The 25538-nt window shown below is 51.4% G+C and overlaps 1 protein-coding gene across 1 annotated transcript in view; it reads left to right on the top strand.

Moving 5' to 3' along the window:
* LOC143423369 (kin of IRRE-like protein 3) overlaps positions 1-25538 on the top strand; it is a 97403-nt gene that overhangs the window by 67086 nt on the left and 4779 nt on the right. The window contains exons 3-11 of the mRNA XM_076894632.1: positions 10832-11015; positions 11830-11965; positions 14592-14800; positions 21385-21654; positions 22215-22323; positions 22910-23096; positions 24215-24353; positions 24783-24970; positions 25231-25364. Of these exons, the coding sequence (XP_076750747.1) occupies positions 10832-11015; positions 11830-11965; positions 14592-14800; positions 21385-21654; positions 22215-22323; positions 22910-23096; positions 24215-24353; positions 24783-24970; positions 25231-25364 (1556 nt within the window). The remainder of the gene's footprint in view (positions 1-10831; positions 11016-11829; positions 11966-14591; positions 14801-21384; positions 21655-22214; positions 22324-22909; positions 23097-24214; positions 24354-24782; positions 24971-25230; positions 25365-25538) is intronic.

The following is a 25538-nucleotide window of genomic DNA, read 5'->3' as shown; positions in this document are numbered from 1 at the left end:
ATTGGCAATCGTGTAAATCCACTTGGAACAGGGCTCAACGTGACCAAAGCCCTGATGTAAAATTGAAAGTCAAAACGGAAATGTTATTTTCATTATATCCCATTGACGGCGATCCGTGCCGACCGGTCGACACCGTGAATATTCTACGCGTTACACGGATTAAAATATTCCGTATAATAGCTGCGCGTTAATAAAATTCTTCGAACCACGCGCTCGCCTGCTACGCGACAGGGACACGTTTCGATGCCACGAAAAGGCTAAACGATATTACGCGGTGTATTTGCACGGATGCGAACCTCTTCTCCGGTGATTTCATATTTTCACGGATGTCTGAGTCGTCTTCCAGTTTTCCGAAATCCGTCCGCATAAATTCCAGCGACGAAATCCTTACGTCTCGCGCACGTTCGCCGCATAAATTGCCGAGCGAATGTGTCCACGGTTAAAGAAAGGCGCGGGAGGGTAACGCGGTTATTCAGAGTCGGCGCACGGGTTGTTCGTTAAAAAAAATGTTTTAATTAAATCCGAGCCACCTATTCATCGGCGCCTAGAAACTTTTTTACCCTCCCAACGGACCTCTGGTAGCCGTTTCCACGTGAGCGGACTGGCGCTCGCCCGCGGACCGCCTCATTTACTTACAATTACCTACTTAAACCCCGCGAGGAGCCGGCTGTTCTTACCGCTATGGGGGAGAGGGTGCATTCACCAACCGCGTCGGTGCTCCAGATTTTCCTTCAGACGAATCCGAACGGATTTGAAAAGAAAAGTACTCGCCTCCCCGGAGAGTCACGCGCGAACGAACCTTCCTCGATCGGAGCCAAGACTTTTCCTCGCTAAACACCGCCGTGCGGTCACGCGTTCGTGCTATTGCAACAGCGACCGCTATTCACGAACCTCGTCGAACGGGATGAAAATCGGGACGAAGAGAATTGAATCGAACGCGGCGGTTTCTCGAGACAAATGGAACTGGAAATCATTCGTTTCCTTCGTATCTCTGGCTTTCTCTGCTCGCAGAATCGCCCTATAAAATCTGTTTAGCCGAGGGGATGACCTCGCACCACCTCGCACACACGTCGCGAGTGAAACGGTACGCGAGGTGGACCCATAACTTTCCCTCCAGGCTGCGATGCGAGTCACGCGCGTCGACGGATAGCGAGTGTATATTTATCCGTCTGGAATTCGATCGAAGATGAGACGACGACCCGAGGGCGCACGGTTGGTGGGAAAACGCCGCGAGACTCGAGGCATTTGCGGCCCCAGGCATAGGAAGAAGCCGGACGAGCGGAGAAAGGCCGCTGATTGACCGGTTCGAGAGTTCGCGCGGAACTTTTAACCCCGGCAAAGGATGAAAAAGGAAGCCAGAGGGAGAAAGAGAGAGAGAGAGGAGTACCGTCGACGGTGCCGTGGCGTTTAACAAAAGGTGCAATTTCCTCGAAACAGATTTGCATCGTCCTTTGTGGCATTCTCCCGTGGTCACTGGTACTCGACCAGCCCACCTCGCGCTTTTGTACGACATTGCCGCGCGAAACAGTTGATCAAGTGCAATTTCATAACTGGAACGCACTCCACCGGCCCCTCCCACGGCCTGCGTGAATTTAGATGAGAAATCACGGTTACCACCGTGTCCGAAGGTGGAAATTCTGACGTTGCGTGGTACCAGAAACAGAGAATTTCTACGGAGATATTTATACAAGCTAGCCTAGCACCGATGGGGCCAACGGTGGCGGCCAGCAAGATATTCCGCGTGCAAAGACAAGTTGAAAACGCGGAATGTAATTGCCTCGTGTAATGCTTCCCATCGGTGGAAATTGAATTTCCCCGTTTACTCGCCGAATACAGGAACGGTTAGTCGTTTCCGTCTGATAAATTTCGCCGTACTCGATAATTGAATCTTCGCGGTTCAATTTACTTTTGCACGCAACGCGCGATCCTTCGCTCGACTGGCTGGCTCGTCGATCTCGAGGACTCCCGAGATCTCTTCTTGCGGAGAACGTCCGCGATGAAAGAGTGGCATCGTCTTAAGATCGGTGGAAAAAGGGAACATCCAGTGAACCGGTGGCGAAGAAAAGGCCTCGTCGACGACGTCGAACAATAATCGCCGGTGACACTCCGCTTCATTATCGTCGTTATCGTTAATCCCAAAGAAGAAACTTTTTATTCCGCGACACGGCTGCCTCGCCAGTCGACCGGCTTCTCCTCGCCGCTCTCCGCCATCCACCTTTCTTTTCTGCCCAGCCTCTTTGCGCGTAATCGTCTTTTCCCTGTAATTAAGCCCTCCACGCCCCCTCCCCCTTGCATACTACCCGGACGATGAAAAGAATCGAACCTACCCAGTTATACTTTTTACGCACAGTCACAGAACGGAGGAAATTGAATTAAATACCGATTTTACTCGAGTGAAGTTGGAGCGTTGCGACAACGGCAATCGAGAGCGAAGCACCCGGTGTACACAAGTAGATAAGTTTTAATTAATATATAGGAAATCTCTCGAACGATGTTTCGATATTTTTCGTGTTTCTGATCATCGAGCCACGCGCGGTGATTGCAAAATTATCGAGAGACTTTTTTTCATCGCCAACTGATTTCGACGATCGTCGAATGCTACGGATTTCCCGATCGGATAGCTGATTAACGCTTGTACGACAAACAGATGCCTCCAATTTATTTGCACATTCGGTGAGAGAGGAAGCGTAAGTCAACGCACGCTCGTGGATGGAATTAAATATATTATACGGTTGGATTATTGGATCAGAAATGCCTGGTTTTCCAGTAATCCTCTGTTATTAGATTTTTGTGCTTCCCATTCTCTCTCTCTCTCTCTCTCTCTCTCCTCTGTTACTTCCCGCTGCGAGTTCTTGCCGCTGTGTTTCGAACGGTTTCGTTTTGTCGAGCGACAGACAATTTTTCCAACGCGCCTTTCCGCCAGTTTCGACCGCAATAAAAGGGGGAGAGGTCAATTTTTCCCGTTGCACGCAGCTTGTACAATCCTTCCGACGAGATGGCGGCGACAAAGAGACGACGACCGCTGCCGAATTAAAATATAAATCTGCTACGGTCACACGGCGCCGGGGTTGGTTTCCGCGGCTCGTATTGTCGGCCGGGTCAAGAGCCGCAATTTTTCTGGCGTTCACGCGAGCAAATTACGCTTTCGAGGAAGCTGGGTCACGAGGAAAATACTCGGCTGCGCGTTCTACAGTTCGAAAGGGACGCGGCGGTAACCAGCCTCCCCTAATCTTCCCTTCCTTCCGTATTCCGGTCCCACTTCTTCTCTCTCTCTCCCTCTTTCTCTTCCAGTTTCCTCGGTTGAACGCGACAAAAATTTATCGCGCCGGTTCCGGAATAAACAGACGCGTTAACTCGACAGCGGAACGGCCGCGTAAGAAGAGGCGAAGGAGAAAAAGGTAGGACGAGAGACGATTTTATTACGGCAATTGCGAAGCTAAACGCGGCGTTCAGGGTCGTTCGCGGTGTGTTTCTTGCGCCACTTCCGTTTCTTCCGCGCGTCCACCGGTTGCCGGTCCTGCTTCGACTTACTTCCGCGTCGTCGCTCATTTCCCCTCGACTGCGAGAAAGAGTCTCGCGAAAGGGGCGGTGGTTCAGCTGGCACGTGGAGAGACAGAGAAGAGTCGACTTTCAGACGAGCACGCCGCGAACGTGCCTCTAAATTGAAGTCGTTACAACGCCTCGGCTGAAAAAGTTCGCCGACCGTAGGGGTTGAAAGCACCGGGCGTGCTTCGCGCGAGAGGGAGATCGTCGAGGAAACGAGGAGAACGGCGAAAGGGCAGCGCGAGCTCTCTAGACGACGCTGGCAAATCTTCTGAATCGAGCTTCTCCGTAGTAGAGAGAGCTTTAATGCAATTTCTTCCTCTCGCGCGGCTATCTTGAACGCTGTAAACAAGCGCGCGCCCGGCATCGGGGTTTAAGAAACGGGTCCCTCACAATCGGGTCGCGTCGCGGAATTCGTTTCAGTGCGCGGCGCGGCGCTCCTCTCGCGCCTCGTTCTCGCGAGCGTGCGTAATTAAACGGAACAACGGCGACCGTGGCGGGGCGGTGGAAGAATCCGACTTTGTGACAAACGATTCGCGGACAAACACTCTGCACAGTGTCATTTCTCGGATTGAAAAGCTCCCTTTGAGGTGAGAAAGCTGAGCTCGTTTCTATGGCCCTTCTTCTCCTTGGTTCCACTAATTAAGGAGGTAGAAACACGTCGGTGCGTCGCGTCTGACGCGGAATGTTGCTCAAAGCGTTTATCAGCTACGAGATTACGAGATGCGCGATCGTCAAAGTACATTGTTTTATTAATCCTTTCTTTATTGTGGAACTGTTTGCCGCGCAAATTTTTAATTGCCATATCTGCGTGGATATAATATAGGCAGTCCTGTCTCAAGCTAGTCTCCCATTAACCTAAATCCTTCTAAAAGCGATTATGCATTATTAAAACGATCTCCGCTAAAATCGTATCCACAGAAGGAGCTCCGAGAAGTATTAGCATACAGGTGTATTCAATTTTCCACCATCCATTTTCACGTGGCCGCTCCTGTTGTTTTAAAGAACAGCCGAGAAGATGTCAGCCCTACGAAACGAGTAACGAGCGTTCAATCTGTAAAAAATACAAAAACGCGCAGGGAGTTTTACCAGCGTGCGAACGCGTCGTTTAACGGGAGGCCGCGTAACATCGATAATCGGTGGGAATCGAGGAGTACGAACCGCGGGATCGCGGAAAACAGGTGCGCGCGTACTCCGTACCGGCGTTTTCTCCGATCCTGATGTCATTAACCCGGATTACCCGTGGGAATTAATATTCAAATTAATGCTCGAAAATCGGCGACGCGTGGCTGCGGGCCGGGGAGAATCGGTCGAAACCTATCGATTTAACGGAGCGAGATCGGGCGTGTAATCAAAAGCCGCGCATAAACCGAGCCCTCCGATGCCGCTCTCTAGTATAACGGAAAATGATTATGAAAACGCGCCTATTTATATATACCTGGTATGTATTCTTGAAACACCGACGGGACACGGGCGTGTATATCTCCTGCCGGCATTTCCCCTAATCCAGATGTCATTAAAGCGGATTGCCCCGGCGAATTAATATGCAAATTAATGCACGCACCGGTTTTATATAACCTATCCGGTCCGCGCGTGGTGGTACGCGGGCTACCGATAAAGCGCCACCCACCCTCGACTCGCAAGCAGTGCGGAATGAATGCAACGCGTGCGAGTCTGTTCGTCGCGTTCTATGCGAACCTGTGCACACACCAAGCGAGAGGAATAGAGAGAGAGAGAGAAAGACACATGGCTGGCGAGGCGAGTCGGAGTCTCTTGAAACGCATTTAGCCACTGGCAACGCGACCGTCCGTACACCACAATGCCGCGAACACCACGTGGAAAGATTAAATGATAAATTTCCAAAGCAACCGGCGGCCACTCGACCGCCACTTATCCGTCCACTTTGTACGCGACCCCCTTTTGTTTGCCCACCCCTCCGCCCCCCCGAGGCATCGTGAAAACCGGCCACTCCACTTCTTTCTCTCGCGGTCTCGTTATTTGGATACAAAGGCCCGGGGCACGTTTGTCTCCTGCAACCTCTCCTCCGCCACAGGCGAATGTATAATTAATTCGCGTAATTAGCCGAAAAAGAAGAAAAGGATTAGCTATTCGGCGTCGCGACGTCGACCAGCCGCGCCACTATCGACTCGTCGCGCGACGAAATTCACGATCGCGTATTTTCAAAAGGGACAGCCGCGGATCGATCGCACGGGGCAGACAGCAGCGATGCGATTTTTCGATACCAAATAGAAGCACTCCCGACCGGAAGCAAATATATATATATTTCCACCCCTCGTTCATCCGCGGATCCATCTTCATTATCGATTGATGCACTGTCTTCGGGGACAGTGACGCGGAGCCGGATATGGCGCGAGACAGTCCGGCCTAGCAAAGACTACCCTTGCTCTCAGCGTATTCACCAACGGCAATTTTTCATCGGTGAATCGCGGGAAATTCGACGTGAAATATCGTCCCGATAGCTCGACCTAGATTCGCGCGGCAAGAATTTTTTCTTCCACGCCCGAAAGAGCTTTCACCGAGAGGTGCATTAATTAAAGGAGGCAGAAAATGCAAGGGTGCACGCGGGCACCGCGCGAGTTAACCGCGAGGCAGGTCGATTTTATACTCCTTGGTTAGAGGGACGCGAGATTCCTCTCTCTCTCTCTCTCTTTCTCTCTCTCGTTGTAAGAAACGTTAGGAAAAATGGGAAAGACGCTGCGTCGCGGGTCGACGGGAAACGCGCGCCGTGGAAATTGAAATAATTTCATCCGCTTCTTCCGAGGAATTACATCTGTCTGTGGCGCGGCTTTCAATGTCTTGCCGCAGCAATTTTCTGGAAATTTCCTCGGCGACATTGATACTCCTCGGTCCCGCGAAACCGACAGTGAATCCCTGGAGAGAAATTTCACCGTTTTGCGACGCTTCCATTACCTCGATGGGGGAGTTTGAGAGGTCAATGATCCATAAGTAAAGAGACGATCTACTGAACGTCAATCACTGTGTTATTTTAATATCGTTGAAGATAGTCGATAACGCGTGCGGTCTCGTATACAAAAATAAGACGGTACGCCGTTGAAAATAGTTTACTACGTGTAATCGTACACGTGAACCACGCAATGGTGACTACACCTGTACACAATCATCGCGCGGTCTCCTATATCTATTTGTCGTTGCAGGTGAATTTCGCAAATTTTCAATGCAAATATTGAGTGTGCGCATAAGCTCCGTTCCGTATTTACAGTTTGCTCGCGAATTCGAAATGTAAGAAGAGAGACAACGGTCCGGCGCATGTAAATAAGTTTACCCTTAGTTACTCGATTCGAGAGGTACAATATGTACGCCAACCAGATGAACCGTATTTAAAATACCTCCCGTTGTTCCCATTTAACCGTCTCCCCATTGGAAATGGCACTGATGAGGGTATTTCGAAAGCAATCTGAGAAACTCGACGGGACAGGTCGACGGGGGTAGCAACGAAATTCAAGCCCCGACTAATAGCCAGTTAAGAAAAACACGAAGGTAACGAGAAGCTTCTTCTGTAACTTCGATCATCTCGCGAGAGAATGAATATTCACACGTGACGAGGGAAGCAGCGCATTGTTTCGAGAAAATAGTCGCCATAGTCACTCGGGGGAGACGAATTTTCCGTGCCGTTTCGAGAACAATGATGCAAATAGTATTCAAGAACGGGGGCTTCCCTCGCGTCAGGAACTAGACGAGAATGCGTTTCGGTTACAAGAATATCGTATTACTATGTTGAACAACAAACGAGCAGCCCTTTTCGCAGTAGCTGATTCTGAAACGAGATCTACTACCGAAAGCCGCAAGATTCATACCCTTCGCGGTCTCCCGTTACTTCCTCCTGAACTTCCCCTTTCTCCTTCTCTCTCTCTCTCTCTCTACCCTCTTTCTTTCCACCCTCGCAAGTGAATATTTATGAAAGATGTAAATAACGAGCGGGATAATTTCCTCGGAAGATCCAAGCTATTCTTGTTTGAGGCGCCGGGCGGTTCCGGCACGAGTGCCCTTCCACGCCGCGGCACCCTTTCCCATTCATCCCCGTAATACGCAGTCGAGCGTCGTATTGTTTACGCTTCCCTGGCGTCTTCGAGCGCAGGCCATCGAGACGCGTCTAACAGGGACTATCGAGCAGGGAAAATTGGCTGCCCAAGACGATCCCCTTGATTCGAAAGAGGGTGGAAAGTATTTTATTTTACGCCGAATTCGCTTGCTTAGCACATGCCTGGAAGCGGTCTGCGCGAACGAAAAAAAAAAATATGGTGAAATTTCAAGAATTTCCAATTAATTCTGCGACCCCACGGCTCGCTGGGAATAAAAGAAACAAAGCTTCGACGTTCCCGTGCCGGGTTTCGATTAAAGTTACGATCGCGGGACGTCGCGCGACTCGCTCGATTAAACTTTCATCCGGGGCCAGGAAGTTGCGATCGTTCGGCTTACAACAGTTTGAAAAAGGATTTCCCGTTCGCAGAAGTAACGCGGTACGTAATGCCGGAATTAGAAAGGAGCGGGACACGCGCTCCTGGCTTTACGAGATGCACTTTTCCCGGCCGACGGAGAACGCCGGATAGAGAGAGAGAGAGAAAGAGGGGTGGGGAAGGGAGAAAGAGCAACTGGCAAGAGTTCCACGGGACGCCGTGTGATTCTCAAGGAAAACGTCGAATCCTTCGAAGGCACGAAATCACTTTAGCGAAATAGGTGTACGGAATCGCCTTCACCGGATTACCAGAAAGCTCTTTCCTCCCCTTCCGCACCCCGTTCACCGTCTTCCCGTACTCCTCTGGCGGCGCGTTTCGCGGCACGCAGCTCCTTCGTAATCTCTTTTTGCCACGGAGAAAATTCCACAGAGAGGAAGCCCTGTGCAACGCCTTTTACATCCGTACCAGCCGCTCCGCAACTCTGCACGGCCGCTAACGCAACCCTTCAACCCCTACCGCCGCCATGGTCAGGCTTGCCGCTCGTTTATACCTCGAAAGAGTTACCAATGAATCTCGAAGTTAACAACTTTTTCCAGCGAGCGAAAGGAGCTCGGTGTGTAAGCGGCGAGGGTTGTTCGAGGAGAGGAGGTTCTTGCGGCGCGGCGGATGGGCCGACGGGGTGGGTTTGTAGGAAGAGGGTTTCGCGCGGCATCGATCCACGTCCTGCGATCTATTTCGTTGCTCTCGAAGAGATTGCCATTGCGTCTGCATCACTCAAGCTCTTGGTCTGGTGTTATCAGGGCCTTTGGCCCAGAGGGTATGTACCTCGGCCTCCTACGTCGAGCGGATTTGTACGTGTACGTACGCGCGCGTGTCTGCTGCCCAACCGTCGGTACACGAACCATTCGTTCATGTGGCGTAGGCGTACGATTGTGTGAAGTAGAGGATGAGAGAACGAGAGAGAGAGAGAGAGAGAGAAAGAGAGACGGAGCGAAGGTTTGGAGGGGCGTGTCTGCGGGTGCATTACGCTGATTGCTGGTCGCGGCCTCTCCGGAGAACACAGAGCCACGGAGGAACGGAAAAGGTGGAAAGGTGGCGGCGGGCTGCTCGTGGCCGGAGGAAGACAGAGCGGGACGTGGAACCGGCGAGAAAGAAGAAAAGGGAATAAGGGTCCTTCCCCGTTAAGTAAGTGAACGCTCGTACATTCCCGGCGAGCGCACGGATTTTAATCCTTTAAATGAATGACGTCGGTAACGCTGCACTTGCCCTCTGATTCTACTTCCCGCTCCCTCCGACGGTGTACGCGACACGCTGTTTTTCTTGTCGCGTGCTCCTCGTCGACGTGTTTACCGGGTGCCACCGGGAGTGCTTCGATCCCTTTATTGAAAACTCCGCGCGCTCGAAACTTTTAAGACGTTAGAACGGCGTCCCAGATATTTCCTACGGTCGGGAGTACCTCCTCGCGCGGATGATCGAAGGACGAGCGGAGAATCGCGAACGGGCAGGATGCTAATATCCGTGTAATTGCGTGCGCGTCGCTTCGTCTCGCGACGATGAACGTCAACGCGGCGGCAACTCATTATTCTTCTTGTCCTGGGGGCGCTCGGCGCCGCGCCGCCCTCCGCCTTCGTCTACGCGCAGACAATCATCGCGAGAGGATTTCCCATTGTATTATTGTGCCTGCCGTTGAATGATAAACTGTGCACGGTCTCGCGAGAACAGCCTCCCCGTGTTCGTTACTAATATAGTCGGGGGATCGAATCACCGGTTGTGCGCCAACTAACGACAATATTTTCGTACGTCCTCGCGGCTAACTCGTTCACATCCGGTTCCGTGTTTCGAGGATAACCGTGACAAGCGTACAACGTTGTCCGATCGAAACGAGTCGTCTGTTAATTACGATTCGCCCGGAACTTTCTCCGTTGAACAAACACGAAAGAGTTACTCTGTGTCTGCCACGGTCAACATCGATGCGAGCGTTCGAATCGAAACGCGTGCTGCAACGACGACGCTGGAAATTAGTTGCGCCGACACCAGGCGAGCTGGCTGGTGAGCCGACTGAAAAAGATCGCAATTCCGTAGGGGGATAGCCGGCTAGCGTTAACTCAAGAAGGATTTCCATGCCGCGGCTAGTCGGGCGGGGATTACGAAAACTCGTTAACCGACTAATGGCTTTAAATGACGAACGATGAGATTTTTCTGGGCAACGCGGAAGGGTGGGTGCCGCGTGATCCAGTTTCACCGTGGTACACACCGTGGGGTATAACGCCGGAGGAACGTACCTCTGGCCTGGATAAGCCATCAACCGAGAGGTAGGGAGAGGTGAGAACGGCTCTCTAAAATAGGGTGGTCGAGTAAAACGAGCGGATGCGGATAGATTATACGGGCAAGCTCTACCCCTTCTGCAGGAGGATCGATCCTTGAATTACGGCCACATTATGACTGCGAAACTTGCTAAGGCCGCACTTTCCTAGGCAGCGAATTAATCTGCGCGAAAGAAGAGAAAAGCCTCGAAGCCGGGAGCCGATGATTCATTTCGGGGGAGGAACGCCGCCGCTGGTGCCCGAAAAAGGACGGGGTGGGCGAGAGGGGACGGGATGGATGATGGCTTGAGAGGATTCCGGTAACGAGGAACGATCGACGTCCCTCCGTTCCTCGATTAAACGATCGCGCAAAACGCTGACATACACCGGCCATTGTCTACGGAATCTGTTGGTGCCACTCGGTTCTCGATTTACGCGATTCACTTTGCATTCGATCACGTTGCCCGTTTTCCACGCGTCCCTAACCCTTCGTCCGCTAATGATCTCGCTTTATGTACAGATTTCACAACGGATCGTCGATTGTTTCAGCCGATCGGCATGCACCTGAAGAAGTACGAATGGGTAGGACGACCGGACATTGGCGACTGTTCCCTGTGGGTCAGATCCGCCACGCTGGAGTTCGACGATGGCCTGTGGCAGTGCCAGGTGACACCCAGCGATTTCACAACGCAGGACGCGTTGGCATCCGAACCGGCGAGGCTGGTCGTCAGAGGTAGACACCCTTCAACTTGACAACTACCCGTTACACCGTTCAATGAAAAGCGACAGCCCCCTAATCGACCAGTCCAAACGTTTCACGCGAACTAATAAGATATCCGTTCGCGTGCGCGATGAAACTCTTGCCTGTTGCCTTTCGTTGTAGCGAGATTAACGTGTCGCTCGATCGACGATCGTCGAGCAAACCGAATCGAATTGAGTCGAAAAAAATCCGCGAACGATGCGACGCTCTGTTCCCCGTGCGGCGTTGCAGCTGTTTCCATGCACGACAAGGCATTCGTAGGCGCGAACTTTATCGTTTACCGATAGAACCGTTCGCTTTTATCCTTTCGTGTTCGCGGTCGCTGAATCGAAGTGCTTGGAAAAAGTTTGCCCTCGATTATTTCTCTAGCCTCCTCGAACCAGGAAAATCAGGATTATTTGAGATTCAACCAACAATCGCATTTTTTGAAATTTTATAAATAACGAGAACGAAAAGAATCGATGATCTGTCTTGGTAAGGAAGAGTGGTATCGTTCGAAGTTAGAAACTAGAGATCACTGATAAGATACGAGACGATGAGGTGAGAGCAGGTAAGCAACTAAAACCGTAAAGGGTTAAATCGTGTAACAGTGAAAGGTGTCTGACAGAAGTGAACGCGAAGTAGTCGCGGACGATCGATCGCGGTCTGACAAAGGAAATCAACGAGGGGGTTGGATCTCTTAAACGTAACGATAACGAGGGGCATCCAGCGGAACGCGGAGGCGCGTGTCTACGGATATCCAGCTGTGCGACGGCCAAATTAACCTCAGCTAATTTTCTCATTCCAGTCAGCCCTCAGCGACCGCAGATAGAGTACGCGGATCGTCTAATTCTACCCGGCAGCAACGTGACAGCCCGAGCAGGTGAGATCGCTACGCTCACTTGCAGAGCGCGGTATGGGAATCCTTCGCCTCTAATTAAATGGTTCGTAATTGTTGCAACGTAGATCCTCGTACTACTTACCGTCTGCCTGGTAGCTCGGGCCCCTCCGTCGCCGCGGTCTTTTTCCCCATCGCTGTTCCCGCAACTGCCTCGAATCCGGGCGAGACCTATACTTTATCGATTATAATTCCGTCGAATCCGATTCGAACGAGCCGGCGTTCTCTAAGCCGCTCGATTCGAGGCGGTTGCACGCTCGAATCCGAGCAGAGAACCGTGTCGCGGAGCAGTTTCGCGTGGCCGCCCCTCTCGCAAATCGAGCGGGACCAGAGAGGAGTCGCGAAAAGGTCGCGGAAGAAATTGAAACGGAGCAGCAGCTCACGCGCCCGGCTCGGAGGATTCGAGAGTAATAGCGTTGGTTTTCAAGGGAAAGGTTTGAATGCTCTTAGATTGCAGCCGCTTTCCGCGCGCGGCCTGGCAGCACTCAATCGTCGCTGAGAGAAACGGTGCTCCTTTTCGGGATTGATTCGATTAGCTCGCGCCGGGTAGCTCCGACTCGATTTCGCCCCCGCGGACTTTGGACAACTTAATTCCAAGTCGCGTCTTCCGCGCGCCTCGCCCCTGCCGCGAGGACGATTACGTCTGTCGGTAATCGAACGATTACCACTGCGATCAGTTCGTGTTCCGATCGAGTCGGAGCTCCAACCGCGGTTCTCCACTCTAAATATCTGTTTTCTCTCGCGACTACGTACTTGATTGATTTCTCTACAGCGGAGAGTGCGAGCGGTCGCAAGCGGAAGCGAATCTTGAGTGGCCGAGTCGAGTAAGCCGGTGGAAGTGCCGGGAGGAGCCTCGAGAAAGATTGAATCTAATTTTTCAATTGAATTTTCCGCGTCTCGCGGCACGGTCCCTCTATTAATCGCGAGAGGAAACGCGAACAGAGGCGGTACGCACCGTAACGGAGCTATTATTTCTAAAGAGCCCTGCCCGTCAAGCACGACGCTCCAATACATGCACAGTCTCGTTTGTTCGAGGGAGCCGGTTAGTTTTCCCCTGCGCGAACATCCACGGACCGTAATGCACCCTGTGGATCTTCCCGATGGTGCCACGGCTCGGTTGGCTGCCCATGAATAATCATGATCCGTTCCGACCGGTATCTAGACGAAGTTAAGGAGCTACCAGCCTCGCCAGGCTTGCGCCACCCCCCGGAGGCGTAGAAATAACAGAAAGCTCGCGACGGAACGACACGCCGCATGCCTTGGCGAACGAACGCGATAACCAAACGCGGGGAACGGTTAATTAATTTATAAACCAATCACGGCCGGCCTAGAATCACGGGAAGTTGGCCCCGGAAGTTCACGCGAGTCACGCCGTTTCGCTTTCGAACAGTCGACGAATTCCAGGCGGCAACCCTCGATCCTCCCTCAACGCCTCGCCTCTTTCTCTCTCTCTCTCTCTCTCTCTCTCTCTCTCTCTCTCTCTCTTTCACTGGGAATTAGCCTAATTGACAGGGCCACATGCCTGCTTAACGTACGATACGCGCATACGTGCGATTCCATCGTCGCGCGGATCTCGATTTACGACGCCAGAAGCTGCTGCTCGCACAGGGATCCGAGAGTATTCGCCCGAGGGACACCGCTAAATAGATAGCAAACTATAGATCGAACGTCGCTCGATTCTTTAATAAATGATCGTAGCGACGAAGCGAGTGTTTGCAGCGAATCCTATTTGCGGTGGAAACGACTTCAGATGTATATGCACGAGTATATAGTGCTCCGTCGTGCTTTTTGTATAACGCTAATAACTTATAAGCGGGATCCTTGACTGTTCACTCCAGTGGGAATATTAAATTTCTTTTATAAGCGGGAAGGAGGATGGTTCGAACCGTTGAGAAGATAAAATCTGATCGACCGTATAAAGGAACGATTCTCTCTACCCGAGCGAAACGATCGCGTTCGTTCTTTTTCCCTCGACGCAAATTCGCGCGTTTAAGCATGTTGCGTTTCTCAGAAATTTTCATCCCCTTTCCGCGCGCGACCGAGACAAACAACCCCCACGGTATCGGGTGAAACGTCCGCCTACGGTTATTTATTAAAATAACACCGACGGGGCGTCGCGTATGCCGCGTACTATCAGCGCGATAAATAATCCGTGTTAAGTGGATCCAGTCGCTTTACGCGTCTAAATTGCCGCGTCAAAGGAGAAATGATGGTCCCAGAGTTTTCTCGACGCCCACGTCCCACCCCTCGATCTTTCTCGCGACGCTTGAACGCACGGAGAGGCCGGGGAATCGCTATTCCGCTCGCGAGACGCAGACCCGAATAGCCGAGGAGCAACGAAATCTCCGCTTTAGAACTCGAGACACTGGCAGATTTCGAAATGAAGAGGCGAGCTGGGGGTGATTGCCTGCCTCAATCTTTGGTTTCGGCTGCGAAACGACGGGGAGGGTTGTGGGCGACGGCACGAGCGCGAGGAGAGTCGAGCGGGTGTAGGGTGCGGAGGAAGATGACGCGGCAAGACAAAGAGAAAGAGAGAGGGTGGCTAGGGGCGCGAGTACGAAGAAGAAGATCGCGTCGCGGCGGAGGGCTCGTTGTCCGTGGGATTTCACTCCGCGCAGAGTTGTTGCAGAGCAGCCATTGGAAATGCAAATTTTCCGGGGAAATGCGCGCAGGTACGTGGGCGAGACCGAAGTGAGGACACTAAGGCCGCAGGTAAACTCCACGGAGATAGATAATCCCCGTACTTGGGCGACCTACAGCGTCTGCGAGATTATGGCGGAGCGGTCGCGCTACGGACAGCCGATTCGATGCGTCGCGATCCATGCGGCCTACGACAACCCGACCATGTCTTCGAGCACGGAAGTCAGATTCGACGTCAGATGTGAGTATGCATCCAGCTTCTTATTGCCTGAGTAGTAACTCGATGAGTAGTGCGTTCATTCAATATTCATTACTGTTATTAATAACCAGGAGCCGCGAAATTAAATCTGCGATTCTGAAGTCTCGTTAAGTTAACCCACATAACATTTGCATTCATAAATATTCAAGGGCTGAAATTCGGTTTAGTATCCAGCGTTTGAACATGTGGAACGTTTTAGTTGCTGCTTTCAGCCCATATTGAAAACAAATATTATTCCGTGACGGCCTCGTTTTAACGCGAGAACGATCCGTCCCGTTGTCTATGGACGTTGGATTAAGATCCGGGAAATTAATTCCTGGAACTAGTTTAACAAACGATATCGACTTACGCCGATATCGCGGCCGTAGAATCCCCGGGTATTAACGGGATTTAGGTTTGCCATGAATCGTTCCCTTATTATAAAGTCGTTCCACGACGATCCAGTCGGTCTCGTCGCTAACACGGATTAACGGGGAGGATTAATATTTAAGAATGATCACAGTTGTCCGCTCGATTATCGGGGAGATCTCCGCCCGAACCGCGCAACTCTCGCCGCGAGCGAGAACTTTTCTCCGCGGCGGGCGGAACTTTTTTAACGAGATCTCCGCGGCTGGAAACAATTGCCCGCGATGGGAGAGAAATCACGTCGGTGCAAGTAATTTCGAGGTAGCATCCGCGGGAGTTCGATCGCGGTCCGTTGGCGCGGGCGAATTTGTTTGGATTGGCCGCGAAGCAGTCGGAGCTAAGACGTAGAGCGAGATTAAAATCGTGCCGGGGCTTTTGCTCGCGCGTACAACGGACCGACAGGGGTGAAAAAAGGATGGCTTCGTGCGGCCACGCGACCGAAACGTCTCTCTCGCGCTCGACGCGGTGCTCGCCTAACGAGACGCGCTCCAATATCCTGGATTCCAACGCTGGCCCCGTCTACATACGCGCGTTGAACGTTTTAATCAGCACTCGTTTGCTGGTTTAAGCCGTGCTGCTTGCACGTGACGAAGATAAAACGAGCTACGCGTTGCGCAACGTAATTAAATAAAAATTCGAGCGACTTCATTTGTTTCCGTGTGCATCACGCGTCCAGAAAATAAGGGCATGAAATCATTGCTTATCAGAAGCGTGATCTCTGACGAACGCGAATAAAACGTTGGGAACTAGAAGAAATCTCGAGCGATGTGGGAAGAAACGAGCCAGTCGTTTCCAGCGAATGCTTGGGCGGTGTCGACAAGATCATTCGACCCGGGGAAGAACGCGAAAGAACATTGAGCAACAAATAAATCGGTGTTAACGACAGGCAGACAGGAAAGCTGCGTGTGCAGCGCGCTGACCTCAACCCCTACCGAAACAGCGCACCACCCTCGGCCACCCAGCAGCAATTTAACTCTGTACACTCGCTGGTAACCGCGGAACCCTCATCAATCTCCCTCAAAACGCCGCGTCCTGACATCCTGCTTTTCGACCTTATCGACAATTCGAGCTCGGCTGCATCGTCCGACAATTTTGAATCGGTTTTTACGAAACACCGCGGCGAACAATAATGACTGATGGCCGGGCAAATCGATCCGGCCGGTCGAAACAACGCTCCTACCTCCGGCAAACCATTTCCCAGACACAGAAAAATATCATCCCGATACGCGCATACGCTAATCGAGCAAACGAAAATCCAAGGGACGTTATTAATCGACCAAGTAATTTATCTCCGCGTTAATATCGCGTCTTTTCAGCGAGACACGGTCGATGCTAGAGATCGATAGTCACAAATAATCTGTTCGTACCTGTATCGCGGGTATAATACTTTTCACCCCCTTCTCCATCATCTTTTATATCGATACCCAAACCGTAATTTAAGATCGGCCAACTGTCCCCTTGATCGAATCTCGGGTCGATCACGCTCGCGTCGGTTTATCCCCGTCGACGGAACCGAAATTTTTCATCTATTAATCGCTTCCGCCCCGCTCGAAGCCCAATTTTCCAGCCCCAGCCCCACGTCTACGCCATCGACGTGGCGTAATTCGTTTCGGGTGGAATCGAGTTCGAACTTGAGTCCCCGACGCGACTCCTCCGGGAACACCGGCGACGATAGACGCGCGCTACGCGGTTTACGAGTATTACCGGCCGGAAATGGAGACACGGGGTGGGTGGCCCCGCCGCGTGTATTGATTAGGGGCATTAGCCGGCTGGGACTTTTCAAGGCAAATTGAAAAGTTCGCCTCGAAGCGCGGATACATCCAGCGCGGATACCAGCGTCGATCGAGATGCCCACGGGAATTTCGAATCATCCCCGCCGTTCCGTCGTTCTACCCCGAGATCCGCGCTCATCGTTTACTTTGCCACAAACGACGGCTTGCACTCTTCGACTCTGGCGAACGTGCCCCGTATCTCGTTCGTCTCCTCTTGTTCCGGGTATTCAGAACATCCGATACTCCCCGTGGATACTTTCTTTTGTAGAGTCAGCAGAAATTACCGTCTCCTCCTCGCAATCCCCAATGGATTGCCGAGGCCACGAGAAACGCGTACGGTTGAATTAGATGCTAGCACTTTGGACAAGACACTGGATAGCAACGTTGATGGAAAAGTTGTGTCTTCCTGCGCGAACCATCGTTCGACGTGGTCAAGGATATCCGGCTAAAATAAATTTATGCACGGTGAATGCAGTGCCGAACGTGCAGCTGACGCGAGTCTCCAACGGCTAGTCGTTGAACTAAGTTCCTTGGGTAAACTTCAAACGTGCCTGTTGTTACAGACAACCATAACGTCCCGATCGAACAAAAGAGGGGAAAGAGTTGAAACGAGCCGGGGCAGGAGGATGGAAAAAAGAGAGGATACGCGTTTCGAGGGCGTAGTAACGAATATTTTGTATCTTTTGTGTCGCGAAACGGAAATTTCCGGCTCTCTCGTTGGAGGAAATTTTTCATCGCACGCGGCCGCCCCGTTTCTCTCTAATTAAGCCATCGCGCGCGAATCCGTTAATTAACCTTTATCCAGTGTATCGTCTAGGAACAAGCTTTATGTACCGCGGAGATACAGACGTAAAGAAACGCCGACGTAGCAGCAAATATTTAAATATGTCAACAGGTATATATTTACCAGCGAACCGACGATAAAACAACAGAGGAAATGTAAACGCAAACGTCAAAGTTCCTCCCATTCCGCGATACCATTCACGGCGCGATGCACTGGTCAATTTGCGAACGGTGCGTAAAGCGTTCGCGAGGTTCTTTATTCCCGTGTCGTAGCTCGAAATCGAATTAAAAAGTGGAGGCAAAAAAAGAAGAAAAGAACCGAAAAGAGCGATTGAAAAATGTCCGCTTATGATCCGTCGAATGAAACCGGTGAATCCAGCTGGAAGCGATTCGACATTTTTTCGGACCCGCGGTTTTCGAATTCACCCTTCCGTCCGCCCCCTTTCCGCGATGATAATGAATTTGTTTCGATCAACGTTGCGCTCGTTTGCTCGTAATTTACTGGCACCGATGCTGATCGAATATTCATGAAGCATTGTTCGAAAACGAATACCGGGCTACGGGATTTATTGAAAACTCGAGGAGAGGCTGATGCGATTTATGCACAGGGCACGTAGTTTTCGAATGTACAGCTGACGCTGTCCGCCCACCGTGTTTCCCCCTCAGTCTTTCGGTAAACTTCAAAAAACGGCCGCGCGGTAATAACGTTGTAGCAAGCGCGGCCAGCCTGAATACGAAATCCTTTTTTCCTCAGGATCGATCGTTCCTCCGCTGCTGTTCCTCCGCGTCGATCAAGCCACTCCCCTGGTCGACGTCTCGAATTCGTCCGGAATTACTGAAGAACACGCAAACCAAACCTTCTCCGTCTCGACGGTTCTCTGAATTAAACACCAATAACGAGTTGTCGGAACCTACTAACGCGTCTCGCGTAATCGTTACGGTAACAGTTAAAACTTTCAACCCGATCTGTCCGCGAACGCACTGCTCGAACAAAAGGAAAGATAGTCGAAACGCGTCGTTTAGTTTGCACAGAGAAAGAGAGAGAGTCGATCGTTTTGGTATTCGTCGAGCATGCGGTCGTGGACAGTGACGAGTCAAAAGAGAGGGCAGGTAAAAAAAAAGAGAGAAAAGAGAAAATAACCCGCGACAGTGACGAACCGTGGTTTCGAAGATGCCAATCACACGGGTAACGTTCGCGTTCGCGTCCGGCGATGTGGACGAAACGCGCGGAATAGAGTTCGGGGGAGCAGGTGAAACAAAAACAAAAGCGGAATACCTCCGTCGATCGAAACAGCCGCGGAGGCTTTCCCGCGGAGAAACACGCTGTGCAACCGCACGAATAGGGGGTGGTACCGGCACGGTACACACGCGCGGGGAGACACACAGCGTCCACGTCCACCCACACGGCGCTGACCTATGTCCTATAAAACGCTGGCAGATACGGTAAAAAGGGTAATAGAGGAGGGGTGGAAGGAGGCAAAGGGTGCGCGAGGGGCAAAGAAGCGAGAGGCTGGTCCGGATTAAACGAGAGCGGGAAAGAGGGAGAAAATGTAGCTGAAATTGTGAATGGGTCAGCGAGTGTTCGTTCGCGCGTACTGCGAAATCATTGTTACGTGAAATGAACAGCTGCGCAAGCTACCTGCACTCACCCTCTACACCAACGACCATTCGATCCGTGAGCATCCCGCCGGCCGACTTTTTCATCTTTCACCTCCCGCTAGGACTTTCTGCTTTAACACCCGAAACACACCCCGCCGCCCCCGTTCGCTTCAGAAATTAATCCTGCACGATCGATGTTCCTTCGCCCGGGATTACTCCACGAGAGATTTTCGCGGTGCTAAAGAAACAGCGAGCCGTGAGTTTTACGTTCGAAACGGATTGCCAATCGATTTTAATCCCTGTCACCGATCGGTACCTGATCGAATCGTCTAGGGTCGTCTCGAAATCGTCGATCGCAGGGATATCTAATCGCCGTACGATCCTGGGACATTCGTTGATACGTTCGACAAAAGAAACAATTAATCGTGGAATCGAGTTAGAGCGGCAGTTCTCGCGAGACGCAGATACTGAGACGAAGGGGTGAGAAGTTTGCGAGGACTGGCTGGCTAAGCGCGCCCTCGCCCAGGCTTAGCCGCTTCTCTTTGCGAGTTGCGTAATCGTATTTCCAAGTCTGAATACGAGCTTGTTATTTTTGGCCCCCGGGAAATAGGTCGGGGTTGAAATTATTAATTAATACAATTTGAATCTGTACTCCGGCAATAATTAACCGTCATTTGTGACGTTTCTCGGTTGGCGACCCGCAGTTTCATTGGTTTAAATCAACGGGAAGAGCTGGTGGATGCCGCGGGGCGCGGGGGGGTAATTGCGTATTAACGTGGTAAATTGTTTTCCACGTCCGGTGGCTTAAATCCAGCGCTTTGTCGGTTATGAAAACAGGCCGAGCACGGATGAAAAGGTAACAACAACTCGACTTGGTCGAAACTTTTTCCCGAGCTTTGGAGGTTCGTCCATCAGCTCTATCAGCCGCGTAATTACTTTGCTCGAAAAAACGTAACGTTACGACGCGCGATTTAATGCACGCCGATTAAGTATACGCGCGGAACGCACGGCTCTCGCCGACAGATCGCGATCCGTGGTAAATTTTTGCCTTTTAATCACTGAAAATGTTGCATCGCGAACATTACACAATGTTCTTGCCCGATGAGCGCTTATCTCAGGAAATCAATCAGCCCCGGCTTTTTTGTTCCCCGTACCGATCGATCGATCCGGATACGTCGATTAATTAATCGCAAATGGAAAGAAGACAAAAACGAGAAAAAACGGGGGGAGCAGGATTTCCCGTGGCCGGCGACGCGCACATCGATTAACCAGGGATACCGGAATCAGTCGGCACGGTTCCCTCGTTGGGATTAACTGGGCGCGGATGTAATTGAATTTTTCGCGAGCCAGCTAATTATTTTTGACAAGGAATAACGAAACATCCCGGGACGGCGGTACAACTTTCATTCATTATTTCGTGACTCGTGTGCAAGCTCGCGTGCACGCTCGCGTGCTCCCATTGTCTTCGCCATCCCATTATCGAGCGCGCGCGCTGCCTTTTTCCCGTGCGACCCGAGAGGAAAACGAGAGAAAATCGTCTTTGTCCGGGTCGAACGCGGGGACGAATCGATCGAACCCGCAAAGTCGCACACGCGAACACCTGGCCGCCTACCTCGGCATCGACGTCCCTCGTCTTTCATAGGCTACGACCCGAAACCACTTTTAATCAGTCGCTCATTAACGAACGATCGAGCACTGAAAACTTGCTACTCGTGTAACCGCATTTGTTCTCTGGTAACCGGTGTTTACTTTTCCGTGACGGTTCGCGCACGCGTTCTGATTAAGACCGCGTTAATGGCGATCCTCGTCCGCGATTTCGATCGAATCGTTCCTCCCCATTCATCGAACGACATTTTCAATCGACGACTACCAGAAACGATTTCTTTCACGTTTCTTCGCCTCGAGTTACGGGACGTCGACCGTAATCGCGGAGGTGTAATTAAAGTCAGCGTTACCAGCGAGGCGAACGAAATGGCGGTAAAGTAATATCGACTCGAAATGTTGCAGACGCCCCTGAGACGAGGCTGGTCGGCGTGCCGACCGGCCAGCTGGAAGAAGGTCGAGATCAACTGGAGATTCGATGTCTGGCCGACGCGAATCCCCCTGCTTCGATCCTGTGGAGGAAAACGAAGGGCCCTGGCGAGACGGAGGTGGCCAGTATAGGAGAGACGCTGCTCTTCTCGCCGATCTACAGGAATCACGCCTCGGTCTATATCTGCGAGGCGGCGAACGCCGAGGGTGAAAGCAGCCCCGTATCCGTTCAAGTGTCCGTCAACTGTAAGTGTCGCCGGCCTCGTTTCCACCCTTTTCCCGTTTACCCGCGGCCAGTCGTCCTGAAAATATCCGCGATTAACCCTTTTACGCCCGTGGCAGTCCGCTAACCGCCTGGGCATGCTCGATTGATCCCCACGGCGCGAAAGAACCGTCTCTACGGCAGAAATAGCCGTGTATTTTCAACAGCTTTGCGATTAAAAATATCGTTAGAGTTTCCGCGCGGTGGTTGGTTACTCCTCGGCCGTAGGGATGACTGACCTCGTCACGAGAATTATCAAAGCCGCCGGCTCGCCGAATAGTTTCGAAAAGGTACGTAGCGGTACCCGAATACTTGCAAACTCCTAAGCTGTTTTCAACAACCCCGGTCCAGAGTTACCGTGTTCCATAACCGCGGTACCAGGTCACAGATTGGAGCACGGAGCGTTACGCTCGCGCGACGACAGCGAAGCGAAATGAATCTTCTCGCGGATTAATTCGCGCGCGTTTCATTTAACGCGACGGTTCTCGCATGGGTATATCGACTGGTAGAATCGATAGTGGAGGATCGTCTGGTTTTCACGCAGATCCGCCTACGATCAGCTCGGTCGGACCGGATCGGCTGACTACAGCGTTACTCTATTCCGGAGCCTCGTTCGAGTGCAACGCCGACGCCATGCCACCGGCCGAATACAGGTGACCTTTTGCGTCGACTAACTTGCAAGCTCCGTTTTTATTTTTCGTTCGATGCCTCCTTCTTCTTTTTTTTCTTTCGATTCGCATGGGAGCATGCATGGAACGCGTGCGAAAGTAGCCGCGGGACCACCGATGGTAGACATTTTAGATCCTCCCTTCGAAGTCACGTTTCATTTGCCCTCCTATTTCATTTATCTCTAAATGTATACTTGTAATCTCGAATCGTTTGCGTACTTGTTGCTTCTTCCCGTTCCCCGTGCGCCATAAATGTTATCCATATTTATGTACCTTTTGAATCGTGTGGGTAATAAAGTTTGCCGCTAGTGGAACGATAAACGTCGTTAAGTTTGCCGATTTAAAGTTAATCGCATTCAACGCCAATTCGTTAGCTGTAATTGCGCAAAATGGACCGGTAAAAGTTGCCACCTGCTGTCTTCGAGCATTGCTACAAACAAATAATAGTCTCTTTTGTCCCGATTGTTGAATTCAGAGACATTAAAGGATGGTAACTTCTACGAGTCCATTCTGCACGGTAGCTGTAAGACGCGCGAGAGCACGCGACGATAACTTTTTCATCCTGAACCAGATGGGCCCAGATCTTCACCGACGGTCGGATGCCATTGGAATGCGGCACGGGGCAGCGATTGATCCTGACGAACGTGACGTACGAGCAACAGGGCCAATACATATGTCTCGCCTCGAACAAGATCAATGGGAACGTCAGGGAAGTTAAAAGCGACCCTGTGTCTCTGCAAGTGGTCGGCGCACCGAGGGTAAGGCAGCCAGCAGGCGAGATCTAGCCTCGATTTGAGCGCTCGATGGCGAGAACGAAGCTTGCCAGGTCGAAAATTCGATCGCGGGAGAGGTTAAACTAGCCGGAAGAGGTTCGAACGGTGTGCGACGAATGGCGGCCGCGTTCAAATTTAATCGGTCGACGCGCCACGGCGAACGCCGCATCGCGCCGGGATCAACCGGTTTTTATGCGTTGTGATTACGTATCATCGTATCCCGAGCTTTTATTGCGAAATCAATGTAATTGGGGGAACAGGCGATTGCTACCGGCGAATAATTAACAAAATTATATTTGCACGCGCAGCGTGCTCGTCAATCTGTTGACGCACACGCGCGAATAAGCGCGCCGCGTCCGAGTCGAATTTAAATATGAAATGAGAAATTCATATTTATCGCGAGCGCGTAACGGGGTGGTAGGGTGTAGTTGTATGCGTGGGCAGACCCGACTGTAGGTATACTGGCCCGAATAAAACGTCATTTTCACGACACACTTGTCAGTTGATTGCAGCTAGACTGCTTTCATTCGCCGCTACATTTTGCGATCCATGATCCGAGCACCACTTGTGGTCCCTGGATATTCTGCGGAATTGACGTGAAATATTTGGCTCTTTCACGGAAACGTTACTTTCGAAATGTTCGTGGAAAACGTAGAAAAAAAAAAAAAACGTGGGAGAGAATTATCGAATTACAACGTATAATCGTGACAAAGCGGCGTGCGTGTCGTATAGCTTGTAATTATGGTGGATATGTGCAGACTCTCAACTAAACTGTTTCAATTTCTTTTAGATATCGCGTACGCTTGAACAGTCGAAGGCAAATGTTCACGGTAGGAGTTTTATCTCGTAACGAGTACACATGCTTCCGACGTAGACGGTCTCTCTTCATTTTCTACCGACAAAGGAAAAGAAAGACACCCAGGCGTATCCACTTAACAACGTACGTATGGAAAAATCAGAGTAGTCGAGATGCGACTCTTATCGTGAACATTTACCGGAAAGAGTTAAAACTCGAGCAAGGAAAACATCGTAAAAAGCGAAGGGGAGAACAAAGGACGACGGCGGAAAAAGGGACTGAAGGAGTTGTTAAACGTGTGTCGCAGGTGGTAAAGCCGGCCATCACGGAGAAGTTTGTCGTGGCGACGACCGAAGGAAGCCCAGCGAAATTAGAGATCAGACTGTGTTCCGACCCGAAGCCCCGGCTCGTTGCTTGGGAATGGGGCAGCACCAGACTCCACGCCGGTTAGACTGCTTCCTACCTCTACCGCCGAAAGTATTCGAGTCTTTGGTTTGCCCTTTCAGTTTTTCTTCCATTTTCTCCCCCTTTTTTTCCCCCTGTACGTACGTCTCTTCTCACTAATTGGTACTCCTTATTACTGAAAAGTGGTACACTCGCGATTAATTAATTCGAGCATCCCTTTGGCCGCGAGCTCCCCTTTAATTACCCGCCTTTTTCTCGCGTCCTTCTCCACCGGAGGCTTCAACTTCCGTGACGACTCTTCGATCCTCTCCCCGATCCGACGATCGCCAAGGATCAACGAACTCGTTCGATCGGAACCCTGAACCCCCCGATCTTTTCATGCGTTTATCAACGAAATTATAAATTTTGCAATACCGTATTCATCGTAAACGTACAACGTCAAGTGTAATGGCCGAGCAAAACATTCGCAGGTGAGGTACTCGAGTCGAGGTATCGGGCGCTGGATCTCGAGCCGTTAGCGTTGGAGGACTGTTACATAGCCGTTCTGGAACTGACCAGCACGGTCAAGGAGGACCAGAGATTGTACCACGTAATCGTGGAGAACGATCGTGGAAGCGATCGTCGTTCGCTGATGCTGAGAGTGGACGAACCGGGCCAGGTAATTCTACGTACATAACTACGTTTCTCGCGAAGCCAGAGAAACTCTCGTCGCTTCGACGTGCGTTCCGCGCAAACCGCGTCGTTCTTTCCCTCGGCGCTGGGGAGAAAAAAAAACCCCGCGTGGCCCAATTAAATAATTGTATTCAATTAGATCAGCCGCGAGAATAAATATTCCGCGCGCGTATCGCGCACGCTCGGGACAACGTTTCCCTCCGTGCTATCACTTTTTTCCTCCTTCACGCCGTGTATTTGTTACAGATTCCGCTCGTTATCGGCGCTGTCGCTGGGTTTACGGTGCTCTCGGTGCTGGTAATGGGATTCGTTTGTTTCCTACGCTCGGATAGATGCTGCGTGGCCAGAAATACGGTGCCTGCGCTCCAGCAAGTGCATTGGTAAGCACGCGATATTGCGTCGCCCGGTGATTTGCGCGAATGAACGTCGAAGCAATTTGCATGGGAAGTCGGGAGAGAGAAAAAACTCTTTCCAAGGGGACGCGCGTCGCGCGCGCCCGCTAATCAATTACTCGACGCACCCTTTCCTTCCGTCGTTCTTAATTACCGATGTCG

The sequence above is a fragment of the Xylocopa sonorina genome, chromosome 5, assembly GCF_050948175.1.
Source record: "Xylocopa sonorina isolate GNS202 chromosome 5, iyXylSono1_principal, whole genome shotgun sequence".
Lineage (NCBI taxonomy): Eukaryota > Metazoa > Arthropoda > Insecta > Hymenoptera > Apidae > Xylocopa > Xylocopa sonorina.
This window is presented reverse-complemented; position numbering and strand designations above follow the sequence as displayed.